The sequence below is a fragment of the Triturus cristatus genome, chromosome 12, assembly GCF_964204655.1.
Source record: "Triturus cristatus chromosome 12, aTriCri1.1, whole genome shotgun sequence".
In the NCBI taxonomy this organism is placed as follows: Eukaryota; Metazoa; Chordata; class Amphibia; order Caudata; family Salamandridae; genus Triturus; species Triturus cristatus.
The window spans coordinates 2712835-2737438 of record NC_140595.1 but is presented as its reverse complement, the minus strand read 5'-3'; the positions used below and the strand labels follow the sequence as shown (position 1 = coordinate 2737438).

Genomic DNA, 24604 nt, shown 5'->3' with positions numbered 1-24604 from the left:
GGTTTCACCTACTGCTTTGTCGCCTATGGGACACTGTTCTCAGGCTGCTGAGGCGTCTACTTCCTATTCCTCGGGGAAAACTTTGTCAGCCTCGTCGACGATGCTCCCGACGACGAGATCTGCTGTTTCTACCTCGTCGACGGTGACCCCGACGACGACGTCAGCTGCTTCGTCGTCGACGAGCGTTATGTCGACGTTATCCTCGTCGACGATTACCATCACTTCTTCAAGGGCAGTGACTTCTGTTGTGCCCATTACTTCGACGTCGACGAAGAAGGTAAAGGTTCCGTCGACGAAGACTGTGTCGTCGACGAAGACGTCGTCGAGCTCGTCGACGCCCATTCCGTCGGCGAAGAAAAAGAAGATCCCGACGACGACACTGTCGACGGTGGTTCCGTCGACGAAAGCCTTGTCTACGAAGACCTCGACGACGGCTCCGTCGGCAGCAGCTCCGTCGACGGTGGCTCCGTCGACGGTGGCTCCGTCGACGGCGGCTCCGTCGACGGCGACCTCGTCGACGGCGACCCCGTCGACGGCGAATCCGACGACGGCAATCTTGTTGCCACAGACGTCGTCGACGATAATTCCGTCGACCATCATTCCTTCGACGACGGCTCCGTCGACGAGTACATCCCCACAGACATTCGTAAGGGTACGAATACGCGGTGTGGCGACTACCCAGAAAACAAGAAGGGAAGGAGTTTCTTGGACACCATTACCTCCTACTGTGGGCTTGGAGAGCCAGGAACATAATATCCATTTGGGAGTTGCACAGCCTCCCTCACCATTATTTGCTACAGATTCGGATCAGGAATCCGAGGGGTTACCGGAGTCTTTCGGAACGGCACAAAGTCCATCCGACTTGGTTATTAAGTGCCAGGATGTCAGTAGTGAGGATGAGGATCCGGTATTTATACACCAGGCCCCTCCGAAGCATAAAACGGCGACTCTTCCTCTGTCGCTCATTACTAATCTCCAACGCATGTTGGACGACTACAACCAACGGTTCCCTCTATCCCCTCAACGTTCAGAGGTTCCGTCAACCCCGGTGATTCCAGCAATTATTCCACCGGTACCTATTGTAAATCCTGCTCCACAGATGCCGCCTGTACCTCCACGACAGGTTCCGGAAAGGGTGTTGCCTCATTATGAGCCTGTAGAGGAAGGCCCTCAGGACCCAGAAGAGGGTGAAATCCCAGATGATGATGGGGATGTAGATGACAATGATGATGATATGGCGGAGTGGGATAATTACCAGGCACAAACACCATCCCCCTCACAAATAGTAACAGGGGATTCACCTCCAGTGGACATAGCCAATTTTCACCAACTGATGGAAAGGGCATCACACCGTTTTAAGTTAACAACGGAGCGCAGGGAGGAAGATTGCTTCCTTTATGATTTCAAGAATCAACCCTACAAACAGACTCATGCTATTCCCATAGTTGAGTTTATTTGGGAAGAAGGCAAGAAATTAATGCAAACACCGAATACCTTGCCAGCTCAGGTGCCTCGATTGGAAAAGAAATATAAGGCACCGATAGGAACCCCAGCATGCCTCACGGGTCAGGCTAAACCTGAGTCGGTCGTTACGCAGGCAGCGCAACGTAAGGCGAAAAATCCGGCATCTTCTATCACCTCGCCTCCGGATCGTGACGGACGTCGGATGGATGCCATAGGGCGTAAATTCTCTTCTATGGCCTCTACGGTGGTTAGAGCAGCTAATGCCTTGGCCATCCTGGGACGATATGACAGACAAGTTTGGGCTGATATCTCGGATGTGGTTCAGGAGTTACCAGAGCCATCTAAACTGGAGGCAATGAAGTTGCTCCAAGAGGGAGAAGCGGCATCGGCGGAAATAATCGATTGTGCAGTGGACATCGCCTGCATGGGTTTCCGTCAGCTTGCCGGAGCGGCTGTTCTGCGTAGGCAAGGATGGTTAAAATCTACATCCTTTCGTCAGGAGGTTCAGTCTATGATCTTAAACATGGCATATGACGGCGAGTCTTTATTTGGGAGCCACGTCGATGAAGCTCTACAGTCCATAAAGAAAGACACTGAAACAGCTAGATCACTAGGAAACCTTCAATTTCAGCGGAGTAATTTTCGTGGTGCACGCGGACGCGGCACCTCCTCAAGTTTTCGAAAAGACAATAAACAATACAAACCTTACAATCAAGGGTCCAACCGTTACTCTTATGGACAGCAACAGCAAACATCACGGCAGCAAACCTCCAAGTCATATAGAGGAAAATCCTCATACAGAGGATCCGCATCAAAGAGACAGTGACTCTTCCCGGACAGACAAGGTTGGAGGTCGAATCTCTCTGTTCTTTTCCCAATGGTCCTCCATCTCAAAGGACCGTTGGGTTTTGGACATTGTGAAGAAGGGACACGCCTTAGAATTCACCAAATTCCCTCCTCCCACTCCACCCTCCGGACCGCCACCAGCTCACTTGAAAGAACTGTTGCATCAAGTCCGACTTTTAAGGCAAAAAGGAGCTATAGAACTGGTACCAGTGTCTCAGAAGGGAAAAGGTTTTTATTCCCGGTTCTTTTTGATCACAAAGAAAAACGGAGAGTGGAGGCCCATCCTCGATCTAAGAGCACTAAACAAATATATAAAGAGCCAATCCTTCCGTATGATGACGCTGGTAGACATCTTGCGCTTACTCTTGCAGGAAGATTTTCTGGCGACTATAGATCTCCAGGATGCCTATTTTCATATCCCTATTTTACAGCGGCATCGAAAGTTCCTGCGTTTTCGAGTGGGTCAACACGATTACCAATTCAAGGTGTTACCATTTGGCCTGCGCTCAGCCCCTCGAGTGTTCACGAAGGTACTGGCTCCAGTAATAGCGTATTTGCGCCTCCAGGGAGTGCAAATATTTCCATACCTGGACGATTTTCTCCTGAAATCTCAGTCAAGCACTCACCTGCGACAACACACTCTTCTGTGCCAGAACGTGTTTCGCTCTTTAGGCCTATCCGTAAATGTGGAAAAATCCCAACTTCATCCGTACCAACAAAGAGATTTCCTGGGCGCAACTCTGGAGACTGTGTCGGCGAAGGCATTCCTCTCCCAGGAGCGTCTCAAAAAGATGCTGCGACTGGTGGCTCTGATCAGATCAAGAGAGTCAGTTTCTGTGAGACTATTAAAATCATTTCTGGGGATGGCGTCATCATCCATTGCCTTGATCCCTCATTGCCGGCTGAGGACACGTCCTATCCAGGAAGCTCTGGATGCTCAGTGGCGTCAGGTAACGGGATCTTTCCACGACATGATATGTGTCACAGATCAGATAAAGTCAGCACTCGCATGGTGGGCAATTCCAGCCAACTTGACGGAAGGCATGTCCTTTCTGTCGCTGCCACCGGACAGAACACTCACAACAGACGCCTCATTGGAAGGATGGGGCGCTCATTTGGAGGATCTCTCTGTGAAGGGAAGATGGTCCACACATCAAAGATCTTGGCACATCAACAGGTTGGAGCTCATGGCGATTTTTCTGGCTCTAAAATCGTTTCTGCCTTTGCTCCAAGGAGAGTCAGTGCTAATACAGACAGACAACACAACCTGTATGCACTATGTCAACAAACAGGGCGGAACAAGATCCCCAAGTCTCTCCAGGCTAGCTCAAAGAATTTGGGACTGGTCTCTCAGTCATCAGATCTTGCTTACGGCAGTCCACCTGCCAGGAGTATCCAATGTCCTAGCGGATTCCCTGAGCAGGTCCTCCTCGTCGACCCACGAGTGGGAGTTACACCAACCCACTCTAGAGAGGATATTCCAACTATGGGGCCGTCCGCAACTCGATCTCTTTGCCACGCCGGAGAACCGGAAATGCCGAAATTACGCAAGCTGGCATCCCCACAAGCAATCACAAGGGAATGCCCTTTTGATAAACTGGTGCAATCTATTTGCGTACGCCTTTCCTCCAATACCCCTCATACCTCGGGTTCTTTGGAAGATGAGGAGACAGCCTTGCCACCTGATCCTAATAGCCCCGCGCTGGCCACGGCAAGCGTGGTTCTCAGAACTGCTCCTCCTGTCCCAATGCCAGCCAATCCTCCTGCAACATCGGACGGATCTGCTTACCATGAGCGAAGGGAGAATTTGTCATCCAAATCCCTCCTCACTGAGCTTATCAGCATGGAACCTGAACACCATGAGTTCGCCCACCTAGACATCCCCCAGGATTGTAGGGATATTTTGGCCCAGGCAAGAGCACCTTCTACAATCAGGACGTACAAGTTTAAATGGAAACGATTCTGCCATTGGTGTGCTGCTAACGGAGTTCATCCGATACATTCCACGGCAGAGCAATTGCTACCATTCTTCTTGCACCTAGCCAGTTCTGGACTGTCGCATGCAACCCTAAGGGTTTTTCTAGCAGCCATTTCCCGTTTCCGGCAAGATGGATCAAGTTCCCTGTGTTCCTCAAGAATAATCCGCCAATTCTTTAAGGGCCTATTCCGGAAATTTCCGCCAGTTCGGCGTCCTCCTCCGTTGTGGCACCTCAACGTTGTGTTGGCACAATTGATGAGACCTCCGTTTGAGCCCATTCACAAGGCCGACCTAAAATATCTCACTTGGAAAGTAGCTCTACTTCTGGCACTAACGTCTTCTCGTCGTGTCAGTGACATCCATGCTTTTACCATCAAACCTCCGTTCCTGCAGTTCAAACCGGATGCTGCAGTGTTACGCACCAATCCATCATTTCTACCCAAGGTGCCTACTGACTTTCACATTAATGAGCCAGTAATATTAAAGACCTTTTTTGCCAATCCTCAGACACCTGCAGAACAAAGATTACATTCTTTGGACGTCAAGCGGTGTCTTAAGTTCTACATCAGTAAGACAGCTTCTTTCAGGAAATCCGATCAACTTTTTATAGCTTATGGACGCTGTCATAAAGGACGTCAGGTTACTAAACCAACGATTGCACGCTGGATCTCGGCAGCTATTGTCTTCTGCCACCAAAGGGCAAATAAACCTCTGCAGTCTCCAGTGAGGGCACACTCTACTAGGGCAGTGTCATCATCTACTGCCTTATTTGCTGGAGTCTCTTTGCAACACATCTGCAGAGCAGCTACGTGGTCGACCAGACACACGTTTACTAAGCACTACTGCTTGGCAACTTTAAGCGAGGAGGATGCTGCAGTGGGACAGGCAGTGCTGCGCAATCTTTTTAAGTAAGGTGAGCCTCTTCCTCCCGCCTCCATATTGTTTCCATATATATTATGCATTTACAATGTTACAGTTGTTCAATACTGTTTTTATGCATAGAAGATTGATTATCTATATATGTTGAATCTATTTGGCATGGAAACAATGGTGATTGTTACTGCTAGCTATTCTATATTCAAGCATGTGAATCTATGAAAGACACCCTAATACTGGAGAAGAACAATTGTTACTTACCTGTAAACAGGTGGTTCTCCAGTATTGGTGTCTTTCATAGATTCACATGCGACCCTCCCTCCTCCCTTCAGAGGCTCTCTTCTCCTCATGCACTTTACAGTCACTCTTGTGCTACGAAAATCTGAGGTGAGAGGCTCTGAGGAGAAGGTTCTAGAGAGGGGCTGACGCCTGATTGGCTGGAGTTCGGACTTACATAATGACAGAGATAGACTACAAAGGTCTTTTGTCTCTCTCCATTGTATTCCTATGGAGTTTTTCTCTTATAGGTACACTATGTGTGTTTTACACCTATATGCACTAATTATATGATTACTTATGTATATATATTTTACTACATATATATATGTATATATTGCTATTTTATTTACCGTGGGACTCCCACTCCGACGACGGGGAATATTCAAGCATGTGAATCTATGAAAGACACCAATACTGGAGAACCACCTGTTTACAGGTAAGTAACAATTGTTCATCCCAACCGCTGCTCACCAATGTGAGAAGTTGGCCTGATGTATGATGTCACTAGTTCTAGTGTACACCTTATATCAGTCCAAACAACCCTTATGGTGATTGGTTGTAAAGTCAACCTTATAGACCAGCTATCCTAGTGGTAGCATGGACAAGAGCAGTCTTAGGCTAAACTCTGAATGACATGTGAAGCCAGCTGTGATCACATATATAATCCCTTGAATACCAAATGAAAGGACACCACAACAGATATATATATATAAAATAAAGTGTATTTATTCTAGTCAAACCCTCAGCACTCTTTATGAGATTAGAGGTAAGTACAACACAGTCTTATTCAAGCATACATTAAGTCACACAGGTAAGTAATACAGTTAGGCCCTAGGGGCCACGCAAACCATATACTAAAGAAGTGGTATAAGGACCACTGTCACGGAAATAGGATAGGCCTAGGCCTAGGGAATCGCTGGGGCTACACTACACTAGCAACAGTTAGGAAGTGGGAGGCCCACGGGATTCTGGTGCAGAGTGGAAACACTCACGCGTAATGCGTAAAAGTCGATAGAATTACTAGCAGTTAGAAATTAACAGTTTAAGGACACTTCTGAAGCAGCTAGAGAGTCGAGACTCAGAAACTAGACCCTAGGATAGTCACTACCCTTGTGAGCACCGAAGTACCCAAGTTACCTAGCCCACAGGCTGCGGGTGCATAGGTGTGAACTTGCGTCGGGCTTAGTCGTGGACTTCTATGGATGCCTGAAGGAAAGTTGCTGACAGGCAGTCAGTGAAGAGTGTCCGGTGGATCCCAAGGCTGGGATCAAGAAGGAAGGGTACCTGCAAGCAGAAGGGACAGAGTCAAGGTCACTAGCCAGTGACCACGTGGAACCAGGAAGGAACCAGGCGATGTCGTGAAGATTGCAGGTGAAGGGTGAAGCTTGTCGTTGCTGCCACGGGTACCAGGAGACGTCGAGGACGACCAGGACCAGGAGGCGAGCTGTCCCACGAAGGCTCTTGCTGTCGGCGGCGTCGAAGTCGAACTAGGACTCACCAAGCCTTGGCAAGCGGAACCCACGAAGAACGGAGGACTTGCTTCTGGTGCAGACCAGGAAGGTCTGGGGTGCTTCTCTTTTGCAAGGAAGCGGGAGCCAGTCTGGAGGAGCCAAACCAGCAGTGAAGATTTCAAGGTGTGTCGTCACAGAGGCCGCTAGCCAACGGGCAAGCAACCGGAGAGACGCGGCAAGCAAGAAAATGCAGAAGGGCCCCACGCAGGACTCGTGGAGTGTGGGGGGCTGATTTTCGGTGCAGATGGTGCTTGGGGTTGGGGCTTCTCACTCCCCGGTGCACAACTTCGAGGGTACCTCAGAAGCTGCGCTGGAAGATACTCGCCACTTTTCCCAGGTAGCCGGTCCCACGTCTCTCGTCGCCTCCACGGATCTCAGCTTGGCTGTGGATGTGGATCAGGGTCGGAGAAGTCTGGAAGTCAAGGCTCTGGTCAGGCTCTCCAGTCGGTCCCTCGTAGAACTTCAGCAAAGCAAAGGGTAAGTCTCTTGATGGTGCCTGTTTGCACAGGGTAGCCACTCCTTGGCCACAAGGGAGATTCTTCAGTCTTCTTCTTTCGTCGAATGTCGAAGGTCCAGAGTTTCTGTTCAAGTTGCAGGTTCAGGATAATCTAATCTCCTGGGGCCCAGCTACCACTCTTATACTAATCTGGGGGGCTGGGTTGCCTGCTAGGTCACGCCTCATGGGTGGGACCAGGGAGGGGGGTGGTTACACCCCCTTCCCTTTGTCCAGTTTCGCGCCAGGACTGGGGCTGGAGTGCCCCAGCACCGGTTTGAACTGGACTATGCATGGAGCACCTTGTGTGCCCCAGGCAGTGTCTCGTTTCATTCATCCCTCCCTGCCCCAATACACTAAGGCCTGTCTGGGGTGGTGCTCGCACCTCCCAAGGCAGGAAACCTATTGTCCAAGCCTCCCTTGCCGGGATCACTCCCAGCAGCAGGAGGTCAGACTTGTGTCGTGGCAGCAGCATCCATTTTGTGATGCTGGGGCTCTGGTTAATTTTAACCGGGTAAGTAGGTTACAACATGTCTTCTCCCTCTAGAAGGGAGGGATAATACCCTCATCCCCAGAAATGGGATGGGGGTATTATTCCAAAGTGTTAGACACCTTACACGACATGTTTTGAACCATAGTTACCATAACCGTTTAAGATTATAAGGCACTTTAAGAGTATATGGTAGGCTATATCATAGAACAGCTATAAGGACATGGTTCCGAAAGCTGCAGACAGGCTCAGCTCATGCTAGAGCACCATCTCACATGTTACCAAGCACTCTGCCTCCAGGATTGTTAAGGCCTGCCATAGGAGTGGCTGATAGGTACACATGTGTCTATATATAAGATAGGTATAGGAATACTACACCTAAGCAAGGGGTGATTACACGACCTTGCCCCAGCTGAGTGATCAGCCAGTTGTGTCATAGTGGAAGGCCAGGCCAGGGGTGGCATAATACATGCTGCAGCCCCTGGTAGGCCTAGGGTACACCCATGCCCTGGGTACCTAAGGTACACTGTACAGGGGCCAATAAGGTGATCCTATCCAAATGGGTTATGCACCTAAAGTACATAGTATCAATTTAGAGAGAGAACAGCAGGGCTGTGGGTCTGGTTAGCAGGCCCACAGCCACATCTAAGTCGAAAACCAGTAAAGCAAAAGCAAAAAGTGGGGGTGAACATAGAAAGCAGACCCTACTCTCCTACACTTCAGTCTCAGCACCAAATTCAATTTGTTTTAATCATAGACCAGTGTCTCTTTAAATTAAAAAAATTGCATATTTTGCACAATGGGTGTTATTTTTCTCGCACTTTAAAGACACTTGCCCATGAAGTTAAAGAGACACTGGTCTGTGATTTAAACAAATTGATTTTGGTGCTGAGAACTGGAGTATTTTTACTATTGCAGGCACTAGAGAGACATATATATATATACACCGGCACTCCGAACAGTTGAGATAGGCTGGAGAGACAGTTGAAACGCGTCTTGGATTCAAGTTGCCAAGCGTCTTGTCAATAAAATTAAGGAATTACTTACGTCTCAAGTGAAGAGTTCTTTCATTGTGGAGGAATATCATAAATATATATATATGTGTGTGTGTGTGTGTGTATATATATATATATATATATATTACCTACTGGCGGTCGCCAGTAGGTAGTTATAGTTAGGACCACGTTTCCATAGGAAATCCGCAACATTCTATTTTGAATAACTTTGGCGCCGGTCGACGAATCCTCGCGAATTTTTCAAAATAGGTGGGGCGCTACGCTCCGCTCCTACCCTGAAAGTCTCGGAGGGATTCGTCAAGCGGGGGCTGAGATAAAAGGGGGGTCCCAAAACGCGTTTTTCCCATGCATTTTTCCATAGGACCTTTAGACAGGGCTACAGCCCGAACGGCTGAACAGAATTACTAGAAATTTGGCAGAGAGGTAGTCCTCAGATCAAGGAAGTGCCTTTTGTAGGTTTGGTGTAAATCTGTTCAGTAGATTCTGAGAAAATAGCCTTTAAATCAATATATATATATGAGCCAGCTTACGGTGCGCTTACGGTATGCTTACCGTACGCGTACGGTGGCGTGCGCGAGCGCGATTCTGATTGGCTCTTAGATCTTAGTAAACATTCGAATCGGCCGAAACCAGGAAGCGGCGGCCGCCATTTTCTCTCTCGCACTGAGAGTGATGTTTAAAATATAAAGCACAAAAACATGTAAAGGGGCTGTTTAGACGGCTCCCACACACATAGCAATGTTGAGGGAGTCCCCAAAGATCCCCCAAGGCCAAAAACGGAATTTTTATTTTTTCGCTAATTTCGCCGATTACGCTTACCGTACGTACGCGTACGGTAAAAAATTCAAAAAAAAAAAAAAATTATCCACACTCTACCCACCCCGTGTGCAATTGGTGCCCGAAGGGCACCAATTGCGCATGGCTTATTAACGATAAGTTAAACTAAAATATTTAAAAAAATAATAATAAAAAAAAAATTATCCACACTCTCTCCACCCCGTGTGCAAATGGTGCCCGAAGGGCACCATTTGTGCATGGCTTATAACATATACGAAAAATTAAAATATTACCTTTCAAAACGAAGTGCATCATATGTCCTCCATGTGTGCACGGTGCGCGAAGCGCATCGTGCGTACATGGCCCATCTAGCGTAACGTGGGCACGCGGTGCACGTAGCGCACCGCGTGCCCACCGTGCGTGCACGGCACTAACTGCGTAAAGTGGGTGCGCGGTGCGCGCAGCGCACCGTGTTTACTGTGCGCGCACGGAACGAACTGCGTTAAGTGGGCGCGCACGCCACGAATGGCGTAAAGTAACTTAGCATTTAAAAAAATGTACAAATTCACTGAAAAAACCATAGGTTTCACACACGTTATAGTTAGGAATTAGCATTTAAAAAACCTTGCAAATTCACTGAAAAAACCATAGGTTTCACACATGTTATAGTTAGCGGAAATTTTACTGATAAAAAACCAATGAAATTCCCCCGTTATAGTTAGTGCAGGCAACTATAACTCACGCGACCGCAATCTTCTGCTGATGACATATGTGTCTTTATGAAAAAAAAATATTTGTAATATATGTATAGCTAAAAATGTATGGAAGAAGACATGGGCAAATAAGTGTCTAAATACAGTATTAGCATCAGCAGAGGATTGCGGTCGCGTGAGTTATAGTTGCCTGCACTAACTATAACGGGGGAATTTCATTGGTTTTTTATCAGTAAAATTTCCGCTAACTATAACATGTGTGAAACCTATGGTTTTTTCAGTGAATTTGTATATATATATGTATATGTATGTATGTATGTGTGTGTATATATATGTATATGTATGTATGTATGTATGTATATCTATTTGTATTTTTTGTATATGCTCCAGGGTCCCCGCACAAGGGGGTACTATTCAGTGCTTATGACTTTGATGAGTATACCAGTGGAAGAGAACTAGGATAGGTAAGTAACTTATCCTTCTCTTCACCTGGAACACCAGATTTTTGATTGTTTGGATCCTTGTCTGGTATTCTTATTTCACAAGAGTCTGGGTTTCCTTTTCTTTTCTGTATCTTTCCTCCCTCCCGCCTTCGTGGCGTGGGAGAGGTTTCATTAACTCCCTTCTCTGGTGAGGGTATTTCATTACTTTTTCTTGGAGCATATCATATCTTGCCTCAAGTTTCCATGAAGCGTTGACCAGGTTTCTTAGCTTTTTCACCTCCTTCCATAAGTTGGGCAATGTGTGATTGTCATAATCGACTATCTTTTGCACTTTGTTTCCTCTGGTGGTCTTCTTCTCTTTCTTGGTGGACTTTCCACATGCTGTTTATTCTTTGCTTCTCCTGCTACCACCTGCTGGCATCCTTCCTCAGTCTATTGCGTTGGTTCTTGGACGGTTGCCCTTGTTTTCCTGTATTGGGTGCTGCCTTCCACTTCCTGCTCTTATGTGGCATTGTGTTGCGGTTTCCCAGCTGCTTCTTTGTCTCCACCTCAGTTACTGTCGTAACCTCTTCTTTTATGACGGAAGGATGTATTATCTCTGTCCTTCCTTGGTTACCACTGTTCTTGGAGTGTCCCTCATTCCTCCACTTCTTATACTCTCACTCACTGGCAGAAGACATGAGTTACCTTCGGAGGAATGGATATACTTTTTCTGAACCCTGTATGCTTGTGTGTCTATTGGGATTTTTGTGTTTTTATATGCATATGTTCGAGGCATGTGAGCTGTAGATCACATGCTTTGCATAGCCTGCATCTAGTGTTAGGGCCGGATGTTTGCACTTTGTTTCTGTTCGAAGAATTCTTTTCCAGTCACGAGGTAGGTGACTCATTTCAGTGATAGTGCGCATGGGCATCGAATCCATTATTAGATTGTTTTTTTCCTCCATCTGGTTTGGATATGAATTGCTGCTCTCCGGTTCGGCACCATTTCTCGGGTTCCTGACGACGCGCAATGCACTACCCTCGTCTGTATTGTTTCTCGATTGCGTTTCACATTCTCCGTGTATTGTTTTGACTCAAAGGCCTTCGATCTTAAGATTTGTGGAGGGCCGTTAGGGATACCCACGTCAAGCTCGCTAGCAGTCGATGGAACGGACTCCATTCAAGCTCTGTCCCGGGTGTCGTGCTAAGTTTCCATGCACCGACTTGCACGAAGTGTGCAACCTTTGGCTATCCCTGAAACAAGACAAAAAGGACTGTGACGCATGCTGATCGTTTCGATCGAAGAAACCGCTCCGTGACCGTCGGGCTCGGTGTCACGAAATGCAACATCAGAGCGGCTCTGCTTCGGACATCTTCGGCGAAGATTCTGACAGAGAAGAACTCCACGCTCAGGGAGCCGAAGAAAAAGCAGAGCATATCTCTGTGTCCGAGGCCGACTCCGCCATTGAAGAAGAGGAGCAAGTTACACCGGGTCAGCGTACCATGAGTACAGAAACCCCCTTGCCCCAGAAACACAAAAAGAAAAAGGCTCCGGTCCCTCCTCTGCCTTCGGGTCAAGGTCAGCATCGGGAAAAAGTTTCAGACGCTCCGCCTTCGGGTCCGGGGCCGAAACACAAAAAAAATACCTTCTGGCTTGGGATCGAGTCAGCCCCATGCCGGTGCCGAGCCAAAACCTTCGGCGTCAAAACTGAGGCATGCTGTGGTAACTATTCCATCATTACTGAAGAGTAAATCTTCAGAGCCAAAAGGTTCAGAACCAAAACTTTCCACGCTGAAAACGGCGTCCGAAGCCAAAAGAGCCTCGGTCCGACGTTCCACCTTCGGATCCGAAACAGAAGGAACTGGTAATACATCCAGACACTGGACATATTGCCAAATTACCAGAGAAGAGGAAAATGGGCCTGCAGGAGGATTACCACATTCCTCTAAAGTGAAAAAATGTGGGTACTATCTCTTCTCCACCTTACATTCCTCCTCCTTTGCCCACTGATCCAAATTTACTCATCACACCCATAAATTCACCACCATCACTATCACCTGACCCACAGGATGAAGGGGATGGTGATGGGGATAGGCCACAGGACACTGACTCATGGCAAGACTATGACACTGATCCGAACACTGATAATGATCCGGATATATATCCTTCCAAACCCTCACCACCCGACGACAACATTGGATAGATTAAGCTACTCTACAGGGCTGCACATTACCATGGGGTTGAGCTGCATATGGAGACCTTAGAAGACGATTACTTATTCAAAGCCCTAAGTTCCTCTCAAAGAGCTACTCATACACTGCCAATGAGTAAAGGGATGCTTAAGCATACAGATGAGATCTTTAAAGATCCTGTGAGGGCAGAAATCATTACACCCAGGGTGGAAAAAAATATACACCAGCACCTACTGACCCCGCTTACATCAAGGGTCAGCTGCCTTTAGACTCTTGTAGTTCCTAATGCTCGCAAGAGAGCTAACTCACAGACCACAGGTGAGGCCCCTCCTCCTGATAAGGAGTCTGTTGTGATGTACTAATTACCCAATGCACTCTCCCTACAGTAGTTCTCTGCCTTGCTGCTCAGCCTATGATGAGGTCATATAGAATGTTCAGTGGGTTTGGATTGAAGGGAGAATCAGTTGGTGTGGAAGGGCTGAGCAGCGTGGAGGCTGCTCCTGGTGGGGCACTTTTATGGATCAGAACATCTTCCTGTATCTCAGAACCTGTGATGTAACTACAAGAATAAATCTTCTACCTTTACTTACAAGAAATGCTAGCGCATCTTTCCAAATTATTTGATGCCTCTGGCAAAAGTGTAGCGTCATAAGCACCCAATTATTGGTGCATCGCTAATGCACAAGCTTTATTAGCTCGCTATGACAGGGCTCATTATGATGAGCTAGACAAACTGATGCAATTTCTGCCTGATGAGCATAAATCAAAGGCTAACGACCTTATTCAGGATGGTAAATTAATCACAAACACCTCCACTAAGTACACCTTAGATGCAGCAGACACAGCAGCACGCGCAGTGAACACCAGCGTATGGCTACGCAGACATGATTGTTTGAGAATTTCAAGATTCGAACCTGAGGTGCAAGCCTCTATTCTCAACCAACCAATTGACAAGGAACACCTCTTCGGCCCACAGTGGATACCTCGCTCGAAAAAATGAAGAAAGATACTGAGGTCGCCAAGTCCATGGGGGATTTGCAGTTACCTTCAAATAGGGGATCCTTTTGTTGCTCCTTTTACAGGGGTGGTTCAAAAAATATTTCCACAGAGAATCCCTCCTCCTCTTACAAGGGCAACAACCAATCGCCCTCATCAAGAAGCTATTTTAGAGGTGGGTTTAGAGGAAACAACGGTAAGGGAAGAAGCAACGGCAACTCAACATGCACTTCCCCGGCAAGCAACAAGCAGTGACTTCCTTCTGCTACCCCAGATCATTCCACTCCTGATGGGGAACGTCTCTCCCAATTTCTACCTGTCTGGAATACAATCACCTCAGAAAGATGGGTTCTACAAACTATCCAAAATGGTTACTGCCTGGAACTTACAGACACTCCCCCAAACACTCTTCCAAGATCACTTGCAATGTCACAAGAACATCTCCACATTCTCGAGCAAGACGTTCTCTCTCTGTTAGAAAAAGGAGCTATAGAACCAGTCCCATTACAATATCAAGGGGCCGGTGTATACTCCCTGTACTTTTTAATTCCCAAGAAGGACGGCTCTCTCAGGCCTATACAGGACCTCAGAGAATTAAATCTATACATTCAGTCGGACCACTTTCATATGGTGACACTCCCAAGTGCTCCCGCTCCATCAGCAAGGCTACTTTCTGCCACTCTGAACACCTATATCCATATTTCCATATACCAATTCACCCCGCTCACCGCAAATACCTCAGATTCATGGTAGCAAGGCAGCATTATCAATTCAAGGTACTTCCATTTGGAGTAACTACCACAACCAGGATTTTCACCAAATGCCTGGCAGTAGTCGCAGCTCATCTACGAAGACAAAACATTCACGTCTTCCCATTCTTAGACGACTGGCTCATAAAAGCCAGCTCGCAACAAAGCTGTCTGCGTCACACTCACAAAGCAGTACACTTGCGCCACGATCTTGGATTCACAGTAAATCTGTCCAAGTCCCATCTCCAACCATCCAACACACAAGCGTATTTGGGAGCCACAATAGATACACAAAAGACTCTGGCCTATCCCAATCCTGCCAGAGTCCGCAATATGCAGACTCTACTCTGTTTCAGCCTCAACACTTATTTCCAGCTCTAGTGTTCATGCAGTTACTGGGGATGATGGCATCTTGCATCCTAATAGTCCCTTACGCAAGACTTCAAATGCATCCCCTGCAGGACTGCTTAGCACGTCAGTGGAACCAGGCTCAGGGTCTGTTATCAGATCTAGTGTTGGTGGTCGGCCGCACTGTGCCATCGCTCTCTGCAGTGGTGGAATCCACAAAACCTTTCAGAAGGTCGGCCCTTCATCGACCCTGTTCCACAGATAGTGCTAACAGCAGATGCATTGCTCACTGGTTGAGGAGCTCATCTCCAGACGCATACAATTCAGGGCATGTGGAACTTCCAACAAAAGCAGCTTCACATAAATCATCTAGAGCTGCTAGCAATTTTTCTAGTGCTAAAAACATTTCAAGTTCATCTAGTAAGGGATCACTGACGAAATATCGAGAAGAAGAATATCGAATTGCCAAAATATCGAAGTAAAAATATAGAATGCCAAAATATCGGAGCCCTATCTCCAAACAGGTAAGTACAAAAATATAGAATCCTAAATATCGTTGTAAAAAATATAGTTAGTCACAATATCGAATTATTGTAAATGTCTTAAAATGAATGTAAAATGAATGAAATAAAACATGTCATTAACTGAAACATACTTAAAAATACTTTAATTACTTTAAAATTTATAAATAATTAATGTAAGTAAAAAAAAAAAAATAATACATAGATATTAACGTAATATTAATTTTAAAAAATGCAATATTTTTTGCGTAGGATAGCGGGCGGGTAAAATTTACTATTACTACTCCAGTAAGTGCAATAGTAGGGAAAACGTTGGATAGTGGGAGGGTAAAAATTACTATTCCCACTCCAGAGAGTGCAACAGTAGGGAAAGCGTTGGATAGCGGGAGGGTAAAAATTAGTATTCCCACTCCAGACAGTTCAATAAAAGGGAAAGCATTGGATAGCGTAGGGGTAAAAATTAATATTCACACTCCAGAGAGTGCAACAGTAGGGAAAGCGTTGGATAGCGAGAGGGTAAAATTTACTATTCCCACTCCAGTGAGTTCAACAGTAGGGAAAGCATTGGATAGCGTAGGGGTAAAAATTACTATTCCCACTCCAAAGAGTGCAACAGTAGGGAAAGTGTTGGATAGAGTAGGGCTAAAAATTACTATTCCCACTCCAGAGAGTGCAACAGTAGGGAAAGCGTTGGATAGCGTAGGGGTAAAAATTACTATTCCCACTTCAGAGAGTGCAACAGTAGGGAAAGCATTGGATAGCGTAGGGGTAAAAATTACTACTCCCACTCCAGAGAGTGCAACAGTAGGGAAAGCGTTGGATAGCGTAGGGGTAAAAATTACTATTTCCACTCCAAAGAGTGCAACAGTAGGGAAAGCGTTGGATAGCGTAGGGGTAGAAATTACTATTCCCACTCCAGTGAGTGCAACTGTAGGGTAAGCGTTGGATAGCGTTGGGGTAAAAATTACTATTCCCACTCCAGAGAGTGCAACAGTAGGGAAAGCGTTGGATAGCGTAGGGGTAAAAATTACTATTCCCACTCCAGAGAGTGCAACAGTAGGGAAAGCGTTGGATAGCGGGAGGGTAAAAATTACTGTTCCCACTCCAAAGAGTGCAACAGTAGGGAAAGCGTTGGATAGCGTAGGGGTAAAAATTACTATTCCCACTCCAGAGAGTGCAACAGTAGGGAAAGCGTTGGATAGCGTAGGGGTAAAAATTACTATTTCCACTCCAAAGAGTGCAACAGTAGGGAAAGCGTTGGATAGCGTAGGGGTAAAAATTACTATTCCCACTCCAGTGAGTGCAACTGTAGGGTAAGCGTTGGATAGCGTAGGGGTAAAAATTACTATTCCCACTCCAGAGAGTGCAACAGTAGGGAAAGCGTTGGATAGCGTAGGGGTAAAAATTACTATTCCCACTCCAGAGAGTGCAACAGTAGGGAAAGCGTTGGATAGCGGGAGGGTAAAAATTACTGTTCCCACTCCAAAGAGTGCAACAGTAGGGAAAGCGTTGGATAGCGTAGGGGTAAAAATTACTATTCCCACTCCAGAGAGTGCAACAGTAGGGAAAGCGCTGGATAGCGTAGGGGTAAAAATTACTATTCCCATTCCAGAGAGTGCAACAGTAGGGAAAAAAATAATTTTATATTTAATTAAAAAGAAATAAATTATTAATACCAAATACAAATATTAAAATTAATTACCAATCAAACAATATTTAATAATTACTTTATTATAAATACAATTTCTTTTTATTAATAACCTATTAATAATTAATTAACAACCAATTAATTTTCAATACCAAAATTTTATAAATAAAATTAATACCAATTAATAATTAATTAAGAATAAATTAATTAGCAATATACAAAAATTATTTCAATAATTAATTATTTACGATTAAATTAATTCCCACCATATTCCCCTATAAACCCACAACCCGCTACAAATAATAAATTAATACAATTAACATAATTATCAATTAAACAATCAATACTAATTAATTACCAATTAATATAAATTATTTACCATTTAATAATTAATCAACAACCAATTAATTTTCAATACCAATTAATAATTACCTAATAACAATTACATTACTTCCCACCCTATTCCCCTATAAACCCACAACCCGCTACAGAAGTAAAACGCAAAATTAAAATAAAAATAATTAATAATTCCTAAAAATTATTATTTAATGTACTATAATTAAATTACTTCCCACCCTAATCCCCTATAAACCCACAACCCGCTACGGAATTAAATTACACAAAAATTAAATAACATAAAATTCATTACTTTAAAAATATTCAAACATACATTCCAAAATGTATACATACTTTTAACACATATACTAACACTTAAAACACTATAAAAAAATTCGATATTTTTAACAACTATATTATGACTGTCAATATTACTTCTATATTATTTAAATCGATATTTTATTTCTTACCTGATTTTCGATATTCTTCACCACTATATTTTGGCAATTCGATATTCTGTCCATTCTATATTAAAAACTCGATATTCTGTCCTGTCGATATTTTGAATTCGATATTATGTCTGTTTACCCTAGTTTACCCTGTTTACCCTAGTAAGCAAAGCTGTCCTGATTCGTACAGACAACATGACAGCAATGCACTACATACAGAAACGGGGGCGGACACACTCTCTCCAGCTGTTACAACTAGCACAGACCATCTGGAGATTAGTCATATGTCACAAAATGTATCTCATTGCAGAACATCTGCCAGGAGTAAACAATCAGATTGTTGACCTACTCAGTCGTCAAAGACATCAGATCCACGAATGGGAACTCCACCCTCAAGTTCTCCTCCCATTCTTTCAGATGTGGGACTTCCCAGACATAGATCTGTTTGCCACAAACCTAAACGCAAAATACCCAAGCTTCGCATCCAGGTATCCACACCCATTGTCCAGAGGCAATGCACTATGGATGAATTGGTCAGGGATATTTGCCTACGTTTTTCCGCCTCTCCCACTCATTCCATTAGTGGTTCGGAAACTCAGACAGGCATCTCGGACACTAATCCTAGTTGGTCCCACATGGGCCCGTCAACCCTGGTTCACAACCCTGTTGGAGCTCTCAGTAGTTCCTCACCAAAAACTACATATTATACCCAGTCTCCTCACGCAGAGCTGTGGAGAGATAAGACATCCAGATCTCAGTCATCTCAACCTTGCGATCTGGCACCTGAAGTCTTAAAGTTTGGCTACCTCAGTCATCAAAGAGGCTAGACGTCCTACCGCAAGAGCTTGCTATGCAGCAACGTGGAAGCGTTTTGTCATATACTGTAATACCAATCAGATCCCTCTTGATGCTTCAGTTCAAAACGTAATATGCTATTTATTACATCTGCAGTGTTCCAATTTAGCGTAAACATCCTTATCCTCACATATTGCTGCAATAGCTGAATACCTTCAGAATAGACAACATCTGTCTCTCTTCAGGAGGGAGGGACTTAAGAGTCATTTCCCCAAGACTTCCACCTGCGCCAGCGTGGAATCTCAACATTGTCCTTACCAGACTCCTGAGTCCTCCTTTTGAGCCATTGCACAGATGTGAACTGCAATTTCTCACTTGGATGGTAGCTTTCCTCATAGCTATCACATCACTGAGGAGAGTGGGTGACTTTCAGGCACTAACCATGGAAGAACCATTTTTACAAGTACACCAAAACAAAGTGGTTCTTCGGACCAACCCTATATTTCTACCCAAGGTCATTTCTGCCTTTCATATCATCCAATCTGTTGAGTTGCCTGTGTTCTTCCCTCAACCAGATTCTGTGGCAGAACGTGCATTACACACTTTAGATGTGAAAAGAGCACTACTTTACTACATAGAAAGGACAAAACCTTTCCGTAAGACAATACAACTATTTGTGGCTTTTGCTCCACCACATGAAGGCAATCCCATATCAGAATCAGGTATTGCACAGTGGATAGTCAAATGCATTCAAACATGCTACGCAAAAGCAAAACGAACATTGACAATTCCCCCTAGACTGCACTCTACACGCAAACTAGGGGCTTCTATGGCATTCTTAGGAAATATACCGATAGATGACATCTGCAAAGCTGCAACATGGTCTACACCTCACACATTCACAAAGCACTATTGTGTAGATGTGTTAGCAAGACAGCAAGCTAGTGTGGGCCAAGCAGTTTTACGTACACTATTTCAAACGACTGCAACAGCTACAGGTTAGCCACCGCTTTGGGAGATCACTGCTATATAGTCTGTGAAAAAGCATGTGATCTACAGCTCACATGCCTCAAACGGAAAATGCTACTTACCAATTATGCATCTGTTCTTGGCATGTAGAGCTGTAGATTCACATGCGCCCACCCGCCTCCCCGGGTACCTATATCTGTTGCAGTGACATCTTACTTAGATACATATATACATGAACATCTCTTTCTACTACTCTAACTCACTCCATTATCACCCTCTGCGGGAAAACAATCTTACAATGGAGTTGATGCCCATGAGCACTATCACCGAAAGGAGGAGTCACCTACCTCGTGACTGGAAAAGACTTCTTCGAACAAAAACAAAGTGCAAACATCCGGACCCAGCACTAGATGACAGACTATGCAAAGCATGTGATCACAGCTCACATGCCAAGGAAGCATGCATACTGGGTAAGTAGAATTTTCCTTATCCTTGTATACATTTACCTTTGGATATCTATGCATGTATATACCTATCTTGAATGGATCTCTTTTAGGTGTATTTTACTTCAGGTATATATACTTGTGTGTTTTGCACATATTGCCATCTGTCCTTCTATATGGTGTACGTTACTGCATTTACCTACTTCCTTCTTGGTGACCTGGTTCAACCTTCTTGAGTGTACTTATCTGTTTCCTTCCTTCTCTTCAATGAGCGTCTCAGTTACTTTATTACGGAGGGTACCTTATATATCCATCAAGGTTTTCGGAATAAGAGCAGTTTCTTTTTACCGTTCTTGTTTTTCTAGCAATGCTCTTCAGCATTCATTGTTTTCTCTTTCTCTTTTCTCCATCATTCTATGATTGGGGGCCTCTTTTTTCAAGATCTGTTTCTGAGGATCTTTTCCTTGACGATCGGCAGTTCTTAATTTGTTGTATTTGCTTGGTGTGGCTGAGCACGCTGTGTATGCTCATTCTATTTGTTTTGAGCCTGGACTATATGTACTTTTGTCCTTGGTCCCTTTGCATTCCCTGATCTTGGGGTGCATCCCTTGTTGGGGCTGCCTCTTTTACTGGTTCTATACCATGTTTCTCACGGTCTTGTAGCTTCTACTCCCTACGGCTTCCTATAGTCCTTCTTGGAGATCAGTTCTTCGGTGAGCATCCTGCTTTCCCTATCATTTCTTAGATAGTCTGATCCCTTTCTATCTTTTGGATCCCCTCTTTAACTGCAATTCTTTCATTCTGCACTTGTTGATACAAGATTTTTCTCTAAGTGGCTCTGTGTTGTTGGCGCGAAAATAGTCACAAAAGAAACGGATGTCAGTGCGTCAGGGGAGAGTTTAAATGAACTCTGTTGATGTCACAACAGTAGTCTGAAAATATTTTTGGATCTAATCTGACGCCTGGGGAGGATTCTAAGATAAGGAATCTGCGGCTATGTCCTCTCTCTAAAAGATAAGGTGCTACCGAAACGAAGTAATTTGCCCTTTAGTGCACATGCCTGGGGTTTAACATTTCATGTGCATTCATGTTGTTTTTTCCATTTAGGCATGGAACACGCTGTGCAGGGGAGGTGGCTGCTGTCGCAAATAATGGAATCTGTGGGGCAGGCATTGCATACGGTGCCAAAATAGGAGGTGAGTTTGTCCATGCAGAGCCGGGACACTGATTAGCCATGTGCTTTACAATTTCTGACATTTACGGGATGACAGATGTATTTTTTCTTTGCATCGTCTGCTCTGTGTAGTGTCCTTTGTGAGGGTCTTATGTGTGGTTAGCGTTCATGTAGAAATTGACAAGCCTACATGTGGCTTTTATTTTCCTTTTACCGTAGTATGGATGGCATTTATGTGTCTGGTTTTTGATGCTCTAAAAGTGGAAAGGGTTGATTATTTCACCTCTCTCTCGTGGGTTTAGCACACCAGTTGGCTAAAGATTGGGCCAAAATTTAGCATTTCATCTTCCACCTGGTTATCCTTGGCCAACGGCCTCACTTGGATTTGAGTGGTAACTGCATTTCCACCAGAAACTGGCTGAGAAGCTTTCCATCCAACCTCTGTTTTTTGCCTTATTTAGAGGCGGGGAATTGATGAGTTTCCAAAAGCAGAGACACAGCGCGCTCTGCCGACACGAGCATCCTGTTTTAGTTTTGTTTTTTTGCAGCGTATTTAGTTAAATGCTTGAGATAATGGTTTGGAAGCTCTGGTGTGGTTTGTGATGGATGGAAACCTGAGATTATCATGAAGAGCACTGACTCCATTTGTTTGACACAAGAGGGATATTTCCTTGAGCGTGTGTGAGTTGCCGAAGGGCCAAGGTCCACAGCAGAGGTTCTGCTCGGTTCTTGTCTTTGTCCATCGACGCGGCGTCTCAAGCACGCCAGGGTTCGGGAGGATAAGGCCTCTTATCCCTTCTTAGTATTCCTTTTCTCAGGGTCCGGGATTCCTGGCGCTCTGTCTTCTCCGAATCGCCCTCGGAAGAAGAGAAGCACAAATTTGGTGAGAGGGTCACCAGGGTCAGGGAGTGAGGGTTCACCCAGTGCAATGGAACTGCTATAGACGGGTGTGTTTGTGAGAGGTGGCGGGCGGGCGGAGAGATACGGGTCCTAGGGAACAGCTCGCCCGCTACTTTCTCCCTCCTCCCGGCCCAGCCTGAAAGCCTCGCACGCACCCGTGTGAGCCGCGCTCCTCCGGGAGCGCGGCCGGGCGAAGCATGGCTCCATAGGTCCGCGGGCACTCATCTCTTGCGGGTGCATACAGCAAAGGGTACTCTCGCCCGGTATCTCTTTCTCCTTCTCAGAAGTCCCGGGCTCAGCATCTTCTTCCCGACAGCGTCTTCCGGAGTCCGTTGTTCCTCTCTCCCAGGACAGCCTTCCCTCTTCGGTTATTGGTCTGGAGGTAAAGTACGGATTGGGGGTCGGGATCCCCCGGCGGGAGTTCCCAATTAAAGGAACCTCGTCCGGTCCAGGAAAGCTGCCACCCCTGCCGAGGGCTTCTGCACACAGTCCAGTCCGGGGAATCCTCTGGCTGTGGAAAGAGGAGCGGTCCCCGCCCCCTGTTGTAAGGTGCATGCCCCCATTCGCCAGGGCCAACTGTCCCCATGCATGGAACGGGGTAAACTGACACACCTCACCCCTGGGAGTCTCCCGCTCGTCAGCACTCCCGTTCTCGACCCCTTCCGGCGCCTCACTTCAAAACAGAGGGCCGCGGGGAAAGGAACCACCTGAGGACGCGGGGATTATTTCCCTTATTGCGGCGCATACATTGAAGGGGAGCGGCCCCCTGCTAAATAATAACGGAGTTCGTCAACAGCTCACTTTATGGCGAGACACTCCTTTTCAATTGTAGGGCACCGCCTCTCGCGGGGAACAACTTCCTACTGATAACAAGCATTTACAATGCAATAGGTCTCGCATTGACGCGAGTTTGAGCTAATGGCATTGCAAATAACAATGCCTTTTATTTTTGTTTTCTTTTTAAAAACCTAAATAAAAGGCATTGTAATTTACAATGCCAATAGCTTAAACTCACGTAACTGCGAGACCTATTGCATTGCAAATGCTTGTTTCAGTAGGCAGGGGCTGTCCCAGCCCTGGTACAGTTTGACAGCTAATTAACAGACACAGATTTTCTTCCCCACCCCTTCCTCCTTAGGAGCTGAGGGAAGCTGTCGTGTACCTCACAAGACTCACCTTTTGCTTGCGAGGTGATTCCGCAGAGACGACAAGAGCACCCGTCCCTGTACCCACCTGACCCTCGTGAATAGTAGGAACCAACGGGGATGAGATGGACGCAGGGAAGGGAGCCAGAAAGGACGTAGCGGCTTGGTGTAGGAGTATCCTAGGGCCCTATGGAAGACAGGAAGGACTAGATCAATAAGGAATCCCAACCCCTGTTCTACCGCACCCACGCTAACCCACACACAGAAAGAAGGTCTTTCCGGGGACTCACCGATGCTTCTTCGGACCAGGGCACCCAGAATCAGCGCTGCTCCTGGCGATGAGCTCCTGGACACTACTCCTTCCGAAAATCAAAGTAAAGCGCTCCTGCGCCTGTGTGTCAAAAGAAAAGTCAAACCATGCGCAAAGGTGTTCTTGCGCAAGAAAGTGGCAAACTAAGGGGGCAAGCTATAACAATGGCAACGTAGGTGCTAGAACACAGTTCCAGAATGAAATGGGTACTTTGTCACAGTAGCGCTCCTGCGCTATGGACTCTTCAGTACCACCTAAGCGCACCCACGCTGAATGAAGCAAAAACCAAGAGTATCCCACCAACGCTCCTGCGTTGTAGGATTGAAGAAAACCCCCAAGCGCTCCTGCGCTAACAAACGAAAGTATCCCTCAAGCGCTCCTGCGCTAACAAACGAAAGTATCCCTCAAGCGCTCCTGCGCTATGTAGACTTAAATGCTCCCTGAGCGCTCCTGCGCTAAACGAACAAAAGGTATCCAACAACGTGAAACAAATATCCCATGAGCACACCTGCGCTCTGGGATTCAGGCAGCCTCTAAGGCGGGGGCGCTCCAGCGCGGTGAGAAGGATACACTTACACGCCTCCAACTGCACTGGAACCAGGTTGCTGGAGTCGCGTCTCGACTCGGAACTCGGCGTTCACGTCTCAGGGGGATTCGGTTGAATCCGAAGCACGGAGCCGGCGGGAAACGCGCAGTTTAAGCGTTTTCCCCGGAAGTGTTTCTCCGACCTCTCGTGCGCCGCAACCACTAGACCGGGACT

At 46.0% G+C, this 24604-nt stretch overlaps 1 protein-coding gene across 1 annotated transcript in view; it reads left to right on the top strand.

Moving 5' to 3' along the window:
• PCSK4 (proprotein convertase subtilisin/kexin type 4) overlaps positions 1-24604 on the top strand; it is a 459936-nt gene that overhangs the window by 134041 nt on the left and 301291 nt on the right. The window contains exon 5 of the mRNA XM_085639038.1: positions 21423-21511. Coding sequence (XP_085495164.1) covers positions 21423-21511 — 89 coding nt within the window. The remainder of the gene's footprint in view (positions 1-21422; positions 21512-24604) is intronic.